Genomic DNA, 20,492 nt, shown 5'->3' on the forward strand with positions numbered 1-20,492 from the left:
GATTTTCTTTTTAGAACACAGAGCTCTCTGCTGACATCACAAGCACAGTGCTCTCTGCTGATATCTCTGTACATTTTAAGAACTGTCCAGAGTAGGAGAAAATCCCAATAGGAAGCATATGCTCCGCTGGATAGTTCCTAATATGGACAGAGATGTCAGCAGAGAGCACTGTCCTAGTGATGTCAGCAGAGAGCACTGTCCTCGTGATGTCAGCAGAGAGCACTGTGTTCCAAAAATAAAATAATTTCCTCTGTAGTATTCAGCAGCTAATAAGTAATGTAAGGATCAAGATTTTTTTAATAGAAGTAATTAACAAATCTGTTTAACTTTCTGGCACCAGTTGATAAAAAAAGAAAAAAAAAAGTTTTCTACTGGAGTACCCCTTTAAGTGACGTAGCTTGGCATGCCTCACTGAGATAGTCGGCATCCCATTCCAGACATCATGGGGTCCCAATGGTCGAACTACTTATCCCCCATTCTGTGGATAGGGGATAAGTAAATTTTGGCTTGAATTCTCCTTTTACTGCTTATTGATACAAATGTATGCCACCAATTTCCACACAGAGATTCTCCTCATAAGACGGGGAAAAAGGACAATGACTTTAACCCAATGAAAAAATAAAAGCAAATCTATATACAGTATATAAAACTCAACGTGTGTGTATGTATGTATGTGTGTGTGTGTATGTATGTATGTATGTGTGTGTGTGTATGTATGTATGTATGTGTGTGTGTTCCAGCATCACGTCCAAACGGCTAAAGATATTAACATGAAACTTGGCCACATGTTACTTATATGTCAACAACAAACATAGGATAGGTGATTTAACCCTTACTCACCCCCATTTGCCAGGGGCGGGGTTTATGTTTAAAGTCCCATACAAGTCAATGGGAAATATATGTTACTGCATAACTTCCAAACGGCTGGAGATATTTTGATAATACTTGGTCACATGTTACTGATATGTCCACTTAAAATATAGGATAGTTCATTTAACCCTTATCTACCCCATTTGTGAGGGTCTTGGTTTTTGTTTAAAGTCCCATGCAAATCAATGGGAAATGTATGTTCCCACATAACTTCCGTACGGTTGGAGATATTTCAATAACCGGTACACATATTACAGGTCGGGATAGGAGGACCGGGATAGGAGGACCGGGATAGGAGGTCGAGATAGAAGGTCGAGATAGGAGGACGGGATAGGAGGACGGGATATGATAACAATATATGAGGACGGGATATAAGGTTGGGATATGATGACGGGATATGGGGTTGGGATATGACAACAATATATGAGGACGGGATATGAAGTCAAAAGCTTCCTCCTTTGTTTATTTTCCTCCCCAACAAGGATTAGGAAGGAAAAACCGGGCAACGCCGGGTACTCAGCTAGTCTATTATAAAATCTGCGGCAAAATAAGCCACAGGATCCATCTGTAGGTCAATAAACACAATGGGAAAAAAAATTAACAACTTTTGAAAGAAAATGTCCCTGTGGAATGAGCTCTGTAAATGTGACCGCACGCCTAGAGCCTTTCCTTTTCATGCCAATGGGGCAGCTCTGGTCCATTGTTGCCTATGTCCATGGGGCTTGCTGTAAAAGTATATCTCTGAGTGCTTTTAAGAACCGCTCTGGAAAGAGCAAAGCGTCTATGCAACCACTTCCCTTGCTTTGGCTGGGTGAGAGCAGGTCTCAGGTTACATGAGGTCTGTTGAGACATATGGGCTAATGCACCTGACTGTGGCCTCCCATTAGCTAGGGTCTGCTCTGTGACTTGTTGTGCTACCATATGCTGCTTTTCTGTAAATGAGCAGGTACGTACAAGGTCGTCCAGATGTACAAGGAAAAAGGATATTTGCAGCAGTCCTGACCCTGCTGGGAAACGGCAGCTTTCTGGCACAACATGCTGGAAGGATATTACAAGGTTAAATATGATTTGCGTCAATGTTGAATTACAACGTCGGGACAGAGCAAAGCATTGGGCTAAGGTCCACATTAAAATCCCATCGAATTGCAGCAAAGAGATGCTTTTTTTCTTTTTTTTTTTTTTTTTAAATATGAATGGAAGGTAAAGAAATGTCTCAGATGGCTCAATTATTGCCTATGGCAGTTACATTTAGCTGCAACAGCAGACTGATGCCTCCATAATATGTGTTGTAAAGGAAGCATCCATCCTCTAGACCAGTGGTCTTCAACCTGCGGACCTCCAGATGTTGCAAAACTACAACTCCCAGCATGCCCGGACAGCCGTTGGCTGTCCGGGCATGCTGGGAGTTGTAGTTTTGCAACATCTGGAGGTCCGCAGGTTGAAGACCACTGATCTAGACCTTGCTATATCTCTCCTACACTGTATTTAATAGAGGCACAAGTAAATATTTGCACTCATTGTAAAAAAGTATTTATTATAATAATCATAACAATGGCATTATTCCAACTGATCGAATATAGATCATAACATTTTACTGTAAATGTAGGTTGTGGGCGTTCAGGGACCCACATTGTGTAATGCTCTCCACTTCTCCCTTTTTTATCAGCTATCTTTAAAGGGGTACTCCGCCCCTAGACATCTTATCCCCTATCCAAAGGATAGGGGATAAGATGTCAGATTGCCGGGGGACCCCGGGGATCGCTGCTGCAGCACCCCGCTATCATTACTGCGCAGAGCGTGATCGCTCTGCACGTAATGACGGGCAATACAGGGGCCGGAGCATCGTGACGTCACGGCCCCGCCCCCTCGTGACGTCACGGCCCGCCCCTGTCAATACAAGTCTATGGGAGGGGGCGTGGCGGTCGTCACGCCCCCTGCCATAGACTTGCATTAAGGGGACGGGCCGTGATGTCATGGGGGGCGGAGCCATGACGTCACGCTGCTCCGGCCCCTGTATCACCCGTAATTACGCACAGAGCGAACTCGCTCTGTGCAGTAATGATAGTGGGGTGCTGCAGCGGCGATCCCCGGGGTCCCCAGCAGCAGGACCGTGGCAATTTATCATTTTATCCCCTCTCCTTTGGATAGGTTCAGACTACGGGATTTCCGCCTGCAATTCCGCTTTGAAATTGCAGGCAGAAATTCCGCTTGCTAAAATGTATAGTGTAGTGAATGGTTTTCCGTTCACAAATTCACACTTTGGAATTTGTGAACCGGAATTTGTGAACGGAAAATCGCTTGGACATTTCCCCCTGAAGAAAGGGGTTGCTCTTTCTTCAGGCGGAAATCCGCACGGAACACATTGCAGTCTATTGGAGACTGCAGTGTCCGCGCGGTCCTAGCGCCGACTGATTCAGTCAGTGCCGGCCGCACTCGGAATCTCCGGCCGGAAATTTTCTGCCCGGAGATTCCGTAGTCTGAACCGAGCCTAAAAGTAAACAGAAATGTCATGTGACACAATTGTACAGATGCGGTGGTTCTTTTCAGAGGTGACATGAAGGCTATTAGAAAACACAGTCAGAAATAGTTTTTCTCTTCAGTGGGGTCCATAATCTCACACATGCACATACCGACTAGGAAACTCAGAAAACACAGGGAGAACATACAGACAGATTTATACCCAGGACGCCAGTGGTGTAACAGCACGCCACTGTACTGCCGGTGGCTGCACGTGGTTTGGTAAGGATTGGTGTTATCTATATTTTTGTAGGGAGTATCAATTTACCTCAACCCTTTTATCAGAAGGATAGAATATTTTTGGTGCACATCACTAGTCATGATGTCTCAGTAAGGCAGCATGATCGGTAAGTACTGTTGCCTTGTGGCTGGGGTTCTGGGTTAAAACCCGACCAAAGGAAACCTCTTCATGGAGTTTGTAGTTTCACCCCACATTTGCATAGATTTCTTCTGGGTGCTATGATTTCCTCCCGAATGCCAAAACATACTGATAGGCCAATTGGGAATTTAGATTCAGAGCCCCAGTGCAAACAACGATCGATGTCGAAGAACTTTGTAAAGTACTATATGAATAAAGCATTATTATTATCTGTCCAACTTATATTTTTATGTACTTCAGTAATGTGAGCCAAAGAAATGGTGCTCATCTGTAATAAATTTGGGAATTTTCGTAATTTAAGGCCCCATTCACACTACCGTTGTCACACGGTAGTGTGACTGCCACCGGGGAGGATGGTGAGAGAAAAAATACTGCTTGTGCTACCTTTTTCTCCCGCTTCTCCCACTGAAAAACAGTGGCACCCGACGGACCGCACTGACTATAATGGGGTCCATCTAGACCCGCTGTTGCCCATTGCGCACCGTCAAAATGACAGACATCAAACTAAAAAAAATTAAAAATGCTAAAACATAAATCTCCACCATAGTGTACCTTTAAAAAAAAAAAGAGAGATTAAAATAATATTTTTTTTAAATCTCCTAAATATATATACAGTGATCCCTCAACTTACAATGGCCTCAACATACAATAGTTTCAACATACAATGGTCTTTTCTGGACCATTGTAAGTTGAAACCAGACTCAACATACAATGCTACGGACAGTCCAGATCTGTGAAACCTGTCAATGAACTGACCAATCAGAATGGGCATTCACTAAAGACCCCTGTATTACTGAAGCGTATGCACTGACTGGTCTCTGGTAGCGCCCCCTACAGTACAGGGAGGTATTGTATGTTCTGTACTACTCTTTGGGCCAGGGTTAGCTGCTCCTTTGGACACCAGGTGAGGGCGGCTCCTTGTTACTTTTTTTAGGACATTGTGTGTACTGTACAGAACCCCAAAGAAGCTCCTGTCCTCTACATAGACCAGTGCTTCCCAAGCAGGGTGCTCCCAGCTGTTGCAAAACTACAACTCCCAGCATTCCCGGACAGCCTTTAGCTGTCCGGGCATGCTGGGAGTTGTAGTTTTGCAACAGCTGGAGGCTCCCTGCTTGGGAAACACTGACATAGACAGTGATTTACAGCAACTCTTTCTTATTTTTATATGTAAGGACTTACTATATCTATATTAATTATCTACTTATTTTTCTTTAATCCTCACTTTTTCCTATTTTTGGATGACATTTTGGTGCCTTTAGAACCAATTACCAGGTTTCCATAGAGTTATGGTCTCAACATATAATGGTTTCAACGTACAGTGGTCGTCCTGGAACCAATTAATATTGTAACTTGAGGGACCACTGTATGTGTGTGTATATATATATATATATATATATATATATATATATATATATACAGGGGCGGACACAGACAACAGAGGGCCCCTGTGCAAAGAATGTGCCTGGGCCCCCCCCCCCCACCCCCCAAAAAAAAGTAATATGCCATAAAATTGCACTGCAACTCACATTAATCTGCATTAGATAGGCAGCAGTTCCCCCACATTAGGTAGCATAGATTCCCCACATTAGGTAGCATAGTTTCCCCACATTATGTAGCATATATTCCCCACATTAGGTAGCATTGCATAGTTTCCCCACATTAGGTAACGTAGCATAATTTCCCCACATTAGGTAGCGTAGCATATATTCCCCACATTAGGTAGCGCAGCATATATTCCCCACATTAGGTAGCGTAGCATAGATTCCCTACATTAGGTAGCGTAGCCCCACATTAGGTAGCGTAGCATAGCATATATTCCCCACATTAGGTAGCATGGCATAGATTCCCCACATTAGGTAGCGTAGCACATATTCCCCACATTAGGTAGCGTAGCATATATTCCCCACATTAGGTAGTGTAGCAAAGATTCCCCACATTAGGTAGCATAGCATATATTCCCCACATTAGGTAGCATAGATTCCCCACATTAGGTAGCATGGCATATATTCCCCACATTAGGTAGCATAGATTCCCCACATTAGGTAGCATAGCATATATTCCCCACATAAGGTAGCGTAGCTTAACCCCAACAAACAAACACACACTCTCACTCACCCACACACTCTTACCTGGCCTGCACTACTTACATTTGCCCATCGGGACTTCCTGGCAGAGGTGCGCGCTATAAGTGACATCATCGCACGCTCTGCGCTGGACGTCAGCGTCCAGGTGCTTGCGATGACGTCACTCACTGCACGCACCTCAGCCAGGAAGTCCCCATGGGCAGATGTAAGTAGCAGTTTAGTGACTGGGCAAGACTGGTTTCCCTGTCATATGTGCACTGGCAGGGCTGCCATCAGAAATTTCGGGGCCCCTTACACAACTCAAGGCCTGAGACCCCCACCGATCACCTCGGTTGAAGTGGTTCTCCAGCTGTTGGAAAGCTAAAACTCCCATCATGTCTGGAGAGCATCAGGCAATGGGAGTTGTAGTTTTGTAACAGCTGAAGAGACACAGATTGGACACAGTTTTACCCATCATCACTGCAGAACTTACAAGTGACTACAGCTCTGATGGGACAGTCATAAGAACACACAATGATGTCAGTGACCTGAGTGACGTCTTCTTTTCTTCTTCATCTCGTCCAGAGACCAGGTCTTCCCCCAGCTCCATCTTCTCTGCAAAGTCTGACATGCAGACATCATTGGCTCCTCACTGTCAGCAGATCCTCATCCTCTGCATGAAGACAGTAATCATTATAACCTTGCCAGAAAGTGTAACCTAAATAAAATACTGCCCCACACTGTACCCTGAATATAATACTGCTATACACTGTACCCACTAAATATAATACTGCCACACACTGTACCCTGAATATAATCCTGCCACACACTGTACCCTGAATATAATACTGCCACACACTGTACCATGAATAGCATACTGCCATACACTGTACCCACTAAATATAATACTGCTATTCACTGTACCCACTAAATATAATACTGTCCCACACAGTACCCTAAATAAAATACTGTCACACACTATACCCTAAATAAAATACTGCCCCACACTGTACCCTAAATATAATATTGCCAGACACTGTAACCTGAATACAATACTGCTGTACACTGTACCCACTAAATATAATACTGCTATACACTGTATCCACTAAATATAATCCTGCTACACACTGTAACCTGAATATAATACTGCCACACACTGTACTCCGAATATAATACTGCCACACATTGTACCCACTAAATATAATACTGCCACACACTGTACCCTGAATATAATACTGCTATACACTGTACACTGAATATAATAATACTATACACTGTACCCTGAATATAATACTGCTACACACTGTGCCCACTAAATATAATCCTGCCACACACCGTACCCTGAATATAATAATGCTATACACTGTAACCTGAGTATAATACTGCTATACACTGTACCCACTAAATATAATCCTGCCACACACTGTACCCTGAATATAATACTGCTATACACTGTACCCACTAAATATAATCCTGCCACACACTATACCCACTAAATATAATACCTCTTATCCTCTGTGTCCTCATCATTCCTCATCACCCCCATAACCCCTGCCAAACCTCTCCTCAACACTACTATAACCACCCCCGCACCTCTCCTCATCACTACTATAACCCCCCCACACCTCTCATCACTACTCTAACCCCCCCACACCTCTCCTCATCACTACTATAACCCCTGCACCACTCCTCATCACTGCTATAACCCCCCCCTGCACCTCTCCTCATCACTACTATAAACCCCCGCACCTCTCCTCATCACTACTATAACCCCCCACACCTCTCCTCATCACTACTATAACCCCCCCGCACCTCTCCTCATCACTACTATAACCCCTGCACCTCTCCTCATCACTACTATAACCCCCCGCACCTCTCCTCATCACTACTATAACTCCCCACACCTCTCCTCATCACTACTATAACCCACCCGCACCTCTCCTCATCACTACTATAACCCCTGCACCTCTCCTCATCACTACTATAACCCCCCCGCACCTCTCCTCATCACTACTATAACCCCTGCACCTCTCCTCATCACTACTATAACCCCTGCACCTCTCCTCATCACTACTATAACCCCCCCGCACCTCTCCTCATCACTACTATAACCCCCCGCACCTCTCCTCATCACTACTATAACCCCCCCGCACCTCTCCTCATCACTACTATAACCCCCCCCCCCGCACCTCTCCTCATCACTACTATAACCCCCCCACATACCTCTCCTCATCACTACTATAACCCCCGCACCTCTCCTCATCACTACTATAACCCCCGCACCTCTCCTCATCACTACTATAACCCCCGCACCTCTCCTCCTCACTATTATAATGCCCCCTGCATCTCTCACCACCCCCATAACACCCCCCTGCACCTCTCTTCACCCCCATAACACCCTCCTGCACCTCTTATCACCCCCATAACCCCCCCTGCACCTCTCATCACCCCATAACACCCCCCCCTCTCATCACCCCCATAACACCCCCTGCATCTCTCATCACTCCCATAACACCCCCTGCATCTCTCATCACCCCCATAACCCCCCCTGCATCTCTCATCACCCCCATAACCCCCCTGCACCTCTCATCACCCCCATAACCTCCCCATGCACCTTTCATCCCCCCATAACACCCCCTGCACCTCTCATCCCCCCCATAACACCCCCCTGCACCTCTCATTACCCCCATAACACCCCCCTGCACCTCTCATTACCCCCATAACCCCCTGCACCTCTCATCACCCCCATAACCTCCCCATGCACCTTTCATCCCCCCATAACACCCCCCTGCACCTCTCATCCCCCCATAACACCCCCTGCACCTCTCATTACCCCCATAACCCCCCCCCTCTCATCACCCCTATAACACCCCAAGCACCAGTTCCCCTGCACCTCTCATCACCATTGTAGTCTGCAAACAACATAGCCCCCATCCAACCCCCCCCCCCCCCCCCCCACACACACACCCCGTCCACTCACCCTGCCGGGGTTCGGTGCAGCTGCTGCTCCTGTCAGAGTGTCACTGCATGGGGGGGATCCGTCGGGAGGCTGCTGGACTGGAGATCGCGCCGGGACAGGTCAGGTGACTGGAGTAGACGTGCGTGCCTGCGCGGGGCACGTCGACTCCCATCAGCCCCTGGCCTGTCTGGCCCTGCCGTACTTCTTAAGGGGCCCGCGCCCTAGAAAGAGGTCATAGTTCTGACATAGTTCTGACAGGTACCCAGCCAGGAGTCAGTGAGTGACAGTCGCAGTCACTCACTGACTAGCCGGGGGAAAAAAAGTACAGGGACGTCCGGGCCTCCCTGAAGCTCCGGGCCCCATACAAGTGTATGGGTTTATCCCCTGATGGCGGCCCTGTGCACTGGGTCCGATGGTAGGACCGGACCAGCGTGTGAGGGCGGGCCCCCTCCCACGCTGGGCCCCTGTGCAGCTGAACCGGCTGCACAGGCGATATGTCCGCCCCTGTGTATATATATATATATATATATATATATATATATATATATATATATATATATAGACTTCCCTGGACAACCTCTATAATTCCAGAACACTAATCAATTGGTTTTGCTGTATAGTGAGAGCTGTAGTCACTGGATGTATTGACCATGAATAAGGGCTGCATGGCATGAAATCGTTTTCCATCTCTGTATGTGAATTGCCTTCTTTATGCTGTCTATGCCTTGTTGAAGTTTTAATGGTTCTGCAATAGAAGTTGACTTTTAACTCTATGCTGACTGTTATATTGAACTATTGTGGGGCGCGATCTTTTGTGGCTTAGATGTACTGAAGGACTGATTTGATATATTAGTGACTGAGGTGGTAGGTGGCATGGTTGATGGGAGTGAGGCCGGTGTAATAGAACCCTTATGAATGTACAAGAACTTAAAGGGGTACTCCGGTGGAAAAATGGCGCCAGAAAATTAAAAACAGATTTGTAAATTACTTCTTTTTAAAAACCTTAACCCTTCCAGTACTTATTAGCTGCTGTATACTACAAAGGATGATGTATTTCTTTCTGGGATTCTTTTCTGTCTGACCACAGTGCTCTCTGCTGACACCTCTGTCCATGTCAGGAACTGTCCAGAGTAGAAGCAAATCCCTATAGCAAACCTCACAGTTCCTGATATGGACAGAGGTGTCAGCAGAGAGCACTGTGGTCAGACAGAAAAAAAATTCCAGAAAGAAATACAACTTCCTCTGGAGCATGGAGCAGCTGGAAATTACTGGAAGGATTAAGCTTTTTAAATAGCTAATAGTAATTTACAAATCTGTTTAATTTTCTGGCATCAGTTGATATATAAAAAAAAATGTTTCCCACGGAAGTACCCCTTTAAAAGAAATAGGGGAACATCCAAAGACTGCAAGTCTTATAACCATATGAATCCAGCAGAACCTTTTAATAGAGTTTTTACAGTATGGAGGTGGACTTGACCTGGATTCCTAGACTCTGCAGATTGGGTTGTAAGGCGGGAAACCACAATTCATCTCTCACTACTCTGCCAAACCCTGATATACCCAAAAACCACTAGGTTAGCTTATAAAATGTAGGCAACTGTAATTTTTTTAAATTTTTTTTTGCAAAAACACCATCTTCCCTGATGTGCATCATGATAATGGTCCCCTATATTAATTGCACAATTTCTACATTGTGACACTTGGCACGACACAACTCATCCCGCAGCACATCATGTGTTTCTCTTTTTCGCTCTGTAACGATCTCTCTTTGAAACCCCAGAAGTTAACAGCTGTGCATCAAATAAATAATTCATCCTAATGATCCAGAACAAGGTGAGGAAGATCTCAGGGACAACTATGGGTGGTGGTTTGCTCGGTTTTCTCTGGCATGCTAACAGTAAATGGGACACCACTACCACGTCCTTCAGCTGTCACATGGCGTGAGCCAATGGAACAGACAAATGGCATTGCATGACCCCCTCAAACCTAGGCCACCATGTATTGATCAGATTTAAGACCCTCTTCTCCTTAGTATAAGTAACAGTAGCTTGTTTGCTTTGGATGTATTGCGCTGTAGAAAATGTTGGCGCCATCTAAATAAGTAATGCCGATAATGGCTTCTTTCACCGGCACATGTACCTCTGTCAGCCGGAGGATGGGGGTGAGTCATTTTCATATAACATTGCCTCTTCTCTCTGTCATTCTGTTCCCCCTGAGGACGCGAGCATCTATTTTTACACAAGTGACACATGTAGAGACGGGCTTCTTCTGTTCCTTTCTGTGATAAAGAGGCTGATGGTTATAGTCATCTTGTTGATCTTATTCAGATTTGCGGCCCTTTAGCGCTTGTTTTATTATATTTTCCATATTGAGTAACATTCAATAATAGCATTGCTAGATACTTGAGAAGTCTCCAGTCTCATTGGCTTCTTCTGATGGAAATCTAGATAAGGAGAGAAATTAATGACTGTACTGAAAAAGCAACTTCCTATCACGCTTGCACATTTTATTTTGTCCATGTTCTTACATCAGCAAAGCAGCTTTTCTAGGGATTCCCAGCATGAACGCTACACATGTTTATTTTAAGGCAGCTGCTCCATCTGAAGTCTATAGAAGTCTGCAGACTTCACTTGTGTTGGCTTATTGTATGCTTCTTTGCTGGTCTGATAGCTGCAAAGGACACAAGTGTGCAATGAAGATCCCTGCTGATCCCCCCCCCCCCCTTCACGTGACTGCTGCATTGCCCCCCTCTCTCCTTTCCTCTGTAGGTGGATGCTATTTCTGTCCCTTGCTGTATTACCCATCTAACAATCAATTCCATCGCCTGCCAACCAGGCCTAGAGGAGCCGTCTGAGGCACTCTGCACGTCACCTGGGACAATTTCCTGTCTTCCTTTGTTTCATGACCTAATTGGTCCAGCTGTCAACTGGGTCCAGGTATTAACCTTCTGGATCCCAGTGCACAGCAGCACGATGGTAAATGATCCCCCCCACCTCCACCATTATACCTGATCATATCTCTCTATTTAGCATTGAATTAGTTTCTGTTTTTTTTTCTAGTGCTCTTTAATATTGTTCTATATTGTACTTTTTTGAGTGTCTCACCAGCTTCAAAGCACTTGTACTATAGTCAAATTACGCATACTTTCCATTCATGTTAGGTAGTTGCTAGCCAGGATTATACGACATATAACCGGCATGAATGAAACCAAAGATAAGATGGTAATAACAGGAACATTGCATTAAATGGAACTCGATATACATATTTTAGATAAACTACTAGTATAGTTAGCAGATTATTTTACCTTCATCTCTGCTCCTTCTGAGTTTTGGCCTTAAAGGGGTACTCCGCTCCCAGACATCTTATCCCCTATCCAAAGGATAGGGGATAAGATGTCAGATCGCCGCAGTCCTGCTGCTGGGTACCCCCGGGATCTCCGCTGTGGCACTACGTTATCATTGCTGCACAGAGCGAGTTCGCTCTGTGCGTAATGACGGGCGATATAGGGGACGGAGCAGCGTGACGTCATGGCTCCGCCCCTTGTGACATCATGGCACGTCCCCTTAATGCAAGTCTATGGCAGGGGGCGTGATGACCGCCACGCCCCCTCCCATAGACATGTATTGAGGGGGCGGGCCGTGATGTCACGAGGGGCGGAGATGTGACGTAACGATGCTCCGGCCCCTGTATTGCCCGTCATTACGTGCAGAGCGAACTCGCTCTGTGCAGTAATGATAGCGCAGTTTGGCAGCGGCGATCCCCGGGGACCCCAGCACCGGGACCGCGGCGATCTGACATCTTATCCCCTATCCTTTGGATAGCGGATAAAATGTCTAGGGGTGGAGTACCCCTTTAACAGTCCAGTGGGTGGTCCTAATGAATGATTGACACCAACTTTTGTATGCACAATCATACAGTAAGATGCTGTCATCAGTCACTGATTAGGACCGCCCACTGGACTGCTAAGCCCAGTATAAGTAGAGGTGTACATGTAAAAATGACTTGTAGGACTATGTTCACACGGTGAAAAAATGTGTGGAATGTCCGCCAGGATGGTCATTCAGCACATTTGCTTGTTCCTCCACTGCTCGGAAAGGCGCCATCTTCATAGACAGAAATACGTTTTCGAGCGGAATCTGCAGAAACAATGAACCTGTCCATTGTTTCTGCGGAAGCAGAAATCTGGATTTCCGTAAAAGTCTGCTGTGTGCCCAGTGCAGAAGAATTGTATTGAAATCAATGGGACTCTGCTGCAGCAGAATTTTTGAACGGAATCTGTAAACATATCCCTATACTGAATCTTTTCCGATAAAATGATATCTCAATCTGCTCAGCAGCTCCTCTTCCACAACATGCTGCCAACAGATTAGACTACATTTTTTTTCAACATGACTGGCTTGCTTTAGGTACTTGTAGAATTGGTGTAGCCCAGTGTTTCCCAACCAGGGTGCCTCTAGCTTTTGCAAAAACTACAACTCCCAGCATGCCCGGACAGCCTTTGGCTGTCCGGGCATGCTGGGAATTGTAGTTTTGCAACAGCTGGAAGAACCCTTTAGTACTGTATACATACATGAACCTCCATATTGAATATCGCCATATTGTTCTAAACAGATAATCCCACCCCATAACCTGCCGATGTTGATAAAGCAGATGTCTCTCCTGGTGGAACTGATTATATTTTGTTCCTAATAATTGAATAATTAAGGGCGCGTGTTGGCGTTGTTTGTACTAGCGGCATCTGTTATTACGTATTGTATCGCTCGACAGAAACGTTACTTGGCGTGGCGTTACCACAGACAGCAAATAGTTAAAGCCTGTGCCTCTCGTAGCCATGACTTCACCCATTCAAAGAACAGGTTTGGAAAGGGGCACTTTTTGGCGGCCAGTAAAGGCCTTTTACATCTATTTATAGTCACCATGGACAGGGAAGGTTTGGTTTCATGTAGCAACAGTGCAAGTGAATCGGCCATATGGTATACAGAGAGGAGTCTGCTGTCTGCCCATCTCTCGCATACATCCACCCAGCTTGAAGCTATGGAGTATGCAGCCGCTTCTGTCAGCACATTGGAGGGGGAGGGTAGACATGGAAGTGTGACCCCCCCCCCCCCCCCTCCTCTCTTCTACTAAGCAGCTTTAACTCATTCCTGACATACTAATTACCACATCAACAGAGAGCAGCCGCCATGTTTACCCCAACACACGTCATGCTTTAACATTGTGGAAAATGCTATAGTATATGACAATGGCCCTTTTCACATTATGTTTAGCTCCTGATGTATGTGAAACAGAGGCTATGGCTAGTGTGTCCCCCACCCATAGGCTATAATGGCATAAGATTTAATAGCTTTTTATAATGTATTCATTATCAGTAATGAATGCCACTGTTAGGTATCCATTACCCATAGACCTATGTCATCTGTTTAATGGATACATAATGAAAACAAGTGCCATACGGTGGCTTCTGTCCTCCACGTGCTACATTAAGGGCCCATGCACACTACGGATATTCCGCTAGAATCCCATTGATCTCAGTGGGATACTGTTGTTCACTGCACACTACAGAAGTTCCGTAGCTGAATTCCAATGTGGATCCGGACTCCACCGAAAGAATAAACATGTTCATTCTTTCTACAGAATCTGCCTGGAATTTCGCTGAATTTTGACAGCTCCTAAATTCAATTCTAAAAGAAGGCATTCTTGCCTACCCTAATCCCCATAGCTGCTGTCCTGACATTTTCCAGTCCCTGTTGCTCGATGCTTCTATTAACTTTTCATTTGTGCAGCAAATGCTCAGCCAATCAATGACCAATGCAGGTCACTACTGTGGCCACTGATCGGCTGTGCAGGCATTTCCCACACAAACAAAATGGTGAGCAGCGGGGACCGGGAGATGTCAGAACAGCAGCTATAGGGGGGATTGGGACAGGTTAGTATGTCTTCTAGAGCACCCACACTCATGCTAAACATAAATTATTCACTGAAAAGCTTCATAACATATATACGTTTTTTTCCCCTTGGCTTGGATGACTTAGTGTACGTAGTCTGCTGTGCTATTTCATACAATTTTTAACATAAATTGACCAGATGGAAGCCACCATCTGGCAATGGAAGGTTGTGGACTACACTTACTGTATACATTGTCAGTTTTCCCAGCGTACACACTAAACATAAACAAGAGGCGTGATGTGAATAGGCCCCAAAACTGATTCCGGAGCTGTTGCGTTTTCAGCAGATACTTCAATAAGGGCCATGATATAAATATATAGATAACATCATGAAAGAGTGCAGGAAAAGTTAGACACCAGGTGTAATAGACATTGTAAACTACACTTGCAAATAGTTCAGACTCCACAAAGTTTGTATCCATGGTTATTATCCTTCTTGGTGATGAAAGGAGATGTAGGGGTTAATCCTGAGAAGGTTAAATGCTCTTATGGTATTTTCACAAATAATGGTAATGCTGTTTTTTTTTTTTTTTTTTTTGCTGCATTATCACCCAGAATGTCATTTTGTGGTGGGGCAAAAAATGCAACATGACTTCTCTGTCTGAATATTCTTAGATTGAGTTGAGACACAGTGGCCCTCATTTACTATTGCAAACCCGACATGTTTTGTCTGGTTGTGCGCCAGATTCTGTCACATTGCGCCAGAAATTCTGTCTGTACCAGAATTGGAAAAACCCCCGACTAACTCCACTTTGCTAAGAAAACCCGGAAAAGGGGCATGGCCATCGGGAAAAGGGGGCTTGGTCTCCGAAAAGGGGCGTGTTTCCGACATTTTCACAAAAACCCAACATATTTACTAAAGTTTCCACATAAAATGTGGTGGATTTGAGCTGAGGTAAACCCTACAAATCAGAACAGGTGTAAAAAAGCAAAGTGTAGGGAAAGTGGAAAATGTAGGGAAACCTTAGTAAATACCATGGAAAATAAATTGTAGGGAATTAAAACCCACAAGGAAACCTACAGTCCACTCTAAATGAGGGCCAGTATTTTAGTCAGAATTTGTGCCAAAACCAGGAGTGGAACCAACCCAGAGAAAAACTATAATGGAAAGAATTGCACCTTTCTCTCTGTTTTGGAGCAGTGTGTAGAGATGTGTCTAGCTGTCCTCCGCTATCATATTAGACATATGAGCCAAAAGCAGCGATTTTAGGACTGACTGAGTAGATACAGGGGGAAGATCAAAACTTGGGTGGAACAGTTGCCCATAGCAACCATATTTTGATAAAGCTCCCCCATAGTAATCTGGAGAAACAATGTGTAGCCAATAGTCCATACAGTATAATAGATGTGCAGACTATAGTGGGTGGAGTGGCTGCCACCATCTTGGTTGTGCATTCTACCAATGTCCAGCCCACTTTGGTCACCTTACCATGGTGGGATGGTGCACACTATTTGATCAGACTTTGAAGTTTTATTATTGCAATGTAAAATATTCACATTATACGTAGATGTTTGGAGAACGCTACTGTAATTGTGTTTGCATATGATTGAGTTTGTGATTGAGCACTTTTGTGATTTATGTTTCAATTGCATAAAACCAGTCTTGTGCTTTCCACTTCCGATGCTCAAGTGGTGCACATGCCCAAACCACAGCAAAGCCACAAGAGAGCTACAATATGATGGCAGGTCTGAACAGCTAACCCTCAAAGCTCTTGAGGATTTGTGTTCTCGTAGTGTTGTGTTGTGAACTGACCTTTATATTTGATGTCCTGACAGTGTATATCTCTATACTTCATTACTTGAATCAGCTTCACCAGACCTTAAACCAGGATTCTGCAGATTAGCACACATTAACCAACAAAATCATGGTGGGAATTTAACTATGATCATACCAGATACAGTAACTGGCATACAAGCCTTGATAAATCCCCCTATGCGTTCTACCCACATGTTTCACCTCACTAGACAGCTTTGAAAAGTTTCTATAAAAGGAGTCTTTAAAATGTGCCAGATTTATTAATAATTTGCACAATTATTTTAACACTGAATATTAAGGTAAAGTAAACAAAACCTAACAAAGTGTCTAACATGTATGAAGCAAACTGTATCACATCTATCATGCTATGTGCGCATATTCTGCCAGTCTTGTCTAGTACTATGCTATCTAAATTTAAGACAATAATAATAAATTTCAACCAATATATTCTCTTTCCATCAGATGCTTTCACGTTCCCATCACTTTTCATCAGGACCATAATTTTTTTGCTCTTGCAGCTCTGTAAGGTTCATTTTGCATGTAGTTTTAATACTGCTGGTAGTGGGATTATCTTAACAAGTACATTTATATGACAGTCATGTAAAAGAAGTGCAATATACCATACATAAATAAACTGCAGGCAAAGGCAATGAGTAGCAAGGAGGTGGGAAATCTGCTTAAGTGTCTGATAGATGAAGCTTTAGTAAACTATGTACAGGCCCTTCTTCTATCTGAGCTGAGTGAATTAATGCAACGACGCCATCTAGTGGTCATCTTTCTTAATGCTGTGTGTTCAAAACCCAATAAAATTGCAGACAGTAATTTCAGTATTGTTTGTGAATACATTGACATGTTTTAGCTCTAAATGTATTATGTAGGTAGCTGCCGAGTATATTTTACCCCCATACCTATTGAGATCAATAGTGAGGCTTATGTGCCATAGTGACACTTGTTTTCCCATTCTCAGAGGAAAATCTCATTGAGGTTTTGTTTGTGAGTGTATACATGTATTGCTTCCAAGCATTGCTGTATAGCAGGCTGTGGGGGTTGACATCTGTATCTCCGCTGTAGCAATGATAACCACTCCCCTTCTGTTAGAATACATCATTGTCATTGTTACTGTGTACGCCACGCTGCTGTCTTTCAGCCTGCAGGGGAGAGGCAGCAAGTGTGACACTATAGAGGCGTGTGCATGCGCTCCCTGGTGTCTGCTCTGGTCGTGCTAGCCGTCTGTTTTTTGTCTGTATGTGCCAGGCCCACATGTATCATGCCGAGCCTCTGCCTCCCTCCCTCATTTATTTTTCATTAGAATAACATGGATGACCATGGAATACTATTCTTGCTCGAATTCATGGTGTGGAGAAATAGTGGATTTTCTAATATGCCATCTGCCATTGGTCCTGGTGGCAGGGGTCCATAAATGGCAGCTTCTCTGCCCAGCTGTTATGTCTTACAGATGTGTTTTGTTGCTTACATCGCCATGGAAATTGGGGCAACATTTTCTATCTCCATTTGTGATCTGCATGACCCCATGATGCACTTGAAAATCACTTTTTGACAATACTAGGCAGGAATATTCATGCACTTTATAGATGGAATGATTATTTCTATTTTGTACCATAGATATTGTTGTATTTGTAATTGCAGCCATTTTACACTATGCATTTCACTGTTTGCAGTTTAGTTTTCCTTGTACGACCTGAAGCATATATTTCTCTTTCTATTTTTCCAGCTCTCCTTTCCTCGTGGTGTGAAGAACTGGGAAGGCTGCTTCTTTTGCGCCACCAAAAGAGCAGACAGAACGACCCCCCAGGCAAAATCCCCATGCAGCCCCCCATGAACTCTTTGACCTCCATGAAACCATCCCTGTCTCATGGGTAAGCATGCATTAAAGAGACTTTCCCCGCAAGTTAGCAAAACCAAAGATACTCAGTGTCTCATCATTGTGGCTATGGGTATACTTCCCTGTTTGTCTACTGAATTGGATAACCCCCTTCTGATGCAGAAGTGGCTTCACCACAACGTATGCAAGTTGTTTGCAGATTGCTAAAAATGTGTATCATGCACCTGACTGGTGTAAAAAAATCTCTTAACCTGTAACTTATTGATTAAAATCCTCGCTCTTTCTATTTATAGAGAGTCCATTGGAAAGTGGCACTCAATAAAAGGACCACCCACTGGACTCCTAAGCATGGAAAGATCAGATGTTTTAATCAATAATTTACACATTATACTGACTCTTTACCCTCAAAGATACATTGATTGATTGATATATATATATACAGTGTTCCCTCAAGTTGCAATATTAATTGGTTCTGGGACGACCATTGTATGTTGAAACCATTGTATGTTGAGACCAGAACTCTATGGAAACCTGGTAATTCGTTCTAAAGGCACCAAAATGTCATCCAAAAATAGGAAAAAGTGAGGATTAAAGAAAAATAAGTAGATAACTAATACAGATAAAGCAAATCCTTACATATAAAAGTAGGAAAGATCTGCTGGGAGCTGTAAATAATTGTCTATGTCAGGGTTTCCCAAGCAGGGAGCCTCCAGCTGTTGCAAAACTACAACTCCCAGCATGCCCGGACAGCCAAAGGCTGTCCGGGCATGCTGGGAGTTGTAGTTTTGCAACAGCTGGGGCCACCCTGCTTGGGAAACACTGGTCTATGTAGAGGACAGGCCCTTCTTCAGGGTCCTGTACAGTACATAGTGTCCTAAAAAAGTAATGGAGTCGCCCTCACCTGGTGTCCAAAGGAGCAGCTAACCCTGGTACAGGTAAAGTATACAGAACATGTAATACCTCCCTGTACTGTAGGGGGCGCTACCAGACACAAGTCAGTGCATGCACTTCAGTAATACAGGTAAAGAGTACAGAACATGTAATACCTCCCTGTACTGTAGAGGGCGCTACTGGACATCAGTCAGTGCATGCACTTCAGTAATACAGAGGTTTTACCAGCGAATGCCCATTTTGATTGATCGGTTCTTCCAGCCATTGACACGTTTCACTGATCTGGACTGTCTGTACATTGTATGTTGAGTCTGGTTTCAACTTACAATGGTCCATAAAAGATCATTGTATGTTGAAACTATTGTATGTTTAGGCCATTGTAAGTTGAGGGATCACTGTATATAAATATCAATCCACTCGGCTCCTTCTGTTCTATAACATTTTACCAATAGATTAGATAGCATTGTCATGATGACAGGTTAACTTCCACCTTAATCAACCCTCTCCATGCTTTTAAGATGTTAAAAGTACATTTGTCTGGCAAAAACTGACCTACCTTAGCACAAACATTCATGCATAAGAGTAAGGGCCTTAGTCTTGGACACTAGAGTCCTATACTGCAAAAGGTCACTTCTGAACGCACTATGTGTTGTCCTGCTCCATGCTATCAGGTGGTTTTCATTTGTATGTCCTCAGTGTTATAAGATATGTTTTATTAATATAGCAAACTACAGAAGTTACTTTGACCCTTGTTGCTGCCCAGTCTGAAAACGTCACCCAGTATGGAATAATTCCAAACCATCAATAAACTTATAAGTGGTATAACTATTGTCTTTTTTTGTCTTAGCGATGGATCTTTCCCTTATGACTCCGTCCCTTGGCAGCAGAATGCAAGTCAGCCCCCAGGTTCTCTCTCAGTGGTCACTACAGTTTGGGGGGTCACAAACACTTCTCAAAGCCAGGTAAGTTATTTTTTACTATTTGTTTCCTGTTATTTATGTAGCACAAACATGTTCTGCGGTGTTGTACACACACTGTATTCACTCACATCAGTCTCTACAATCTTCTATCCTTCTCTCATCCATACATATCAATTCTCTTATACAATACATTTAGTTTATTTGTTGAAGTTAGAGAATACATTACACCCTAAGGGTATGTTCACACTACAGTGTGTGAACGGAATCTCCACTCGCAGAATTCAGCGAGCGGAGATTCAGCCTGGCAGCCGGTGGCGGCGGTAGGACCGCATGGCACTGCGCCGTCACC

The 20,492-nt window shown here is 44.1% G+C and overlaps 1 protein-coding gene across 8 annotated transcripts in view; it reads left to right on the forward strand.

Annotated features, from left to right (window-relative positions):
* Positions 1-20,492, forward strand: part of ZMIZ1 (zinc finger MIZ-type containing 1) — a 348,947-nt gene that overhangs the window by 300,126 nt on the left and 28,329 nt on the right. For all 8 annotated transcript variants that reach the window (XM_056531358.1, XM_056531360.1, XM_056531359.1 and 5 more), the window contains 2 exons: positions 18,222-18,366; positions 20,071-20,185. In XM_056531358.1, coding sequence (XP_056387333.1) covers positions 18,222-18,366; positions 20,071-20,185 — 260 coding nt within the window. The remainder of the gene's footprint in view (positions 1-18,221; positions 18,367-20,070; positions 20,186-20,492) is intronic.

The sequence above is a fragment of the Hyla sarda genome, chromosome 7, assembly GCF_029499605.1.
Source record: "Hyla sarda isolate aHylSar1 chromosome 7, aHylSar1.hap1, whole genome shotgun sequence".
Taxonomy (NCBI): Eukaryota; Metazoa; Chordata; class Amphibia; order Anura; family Hylidae; genus Hyla; species Hyla sarda.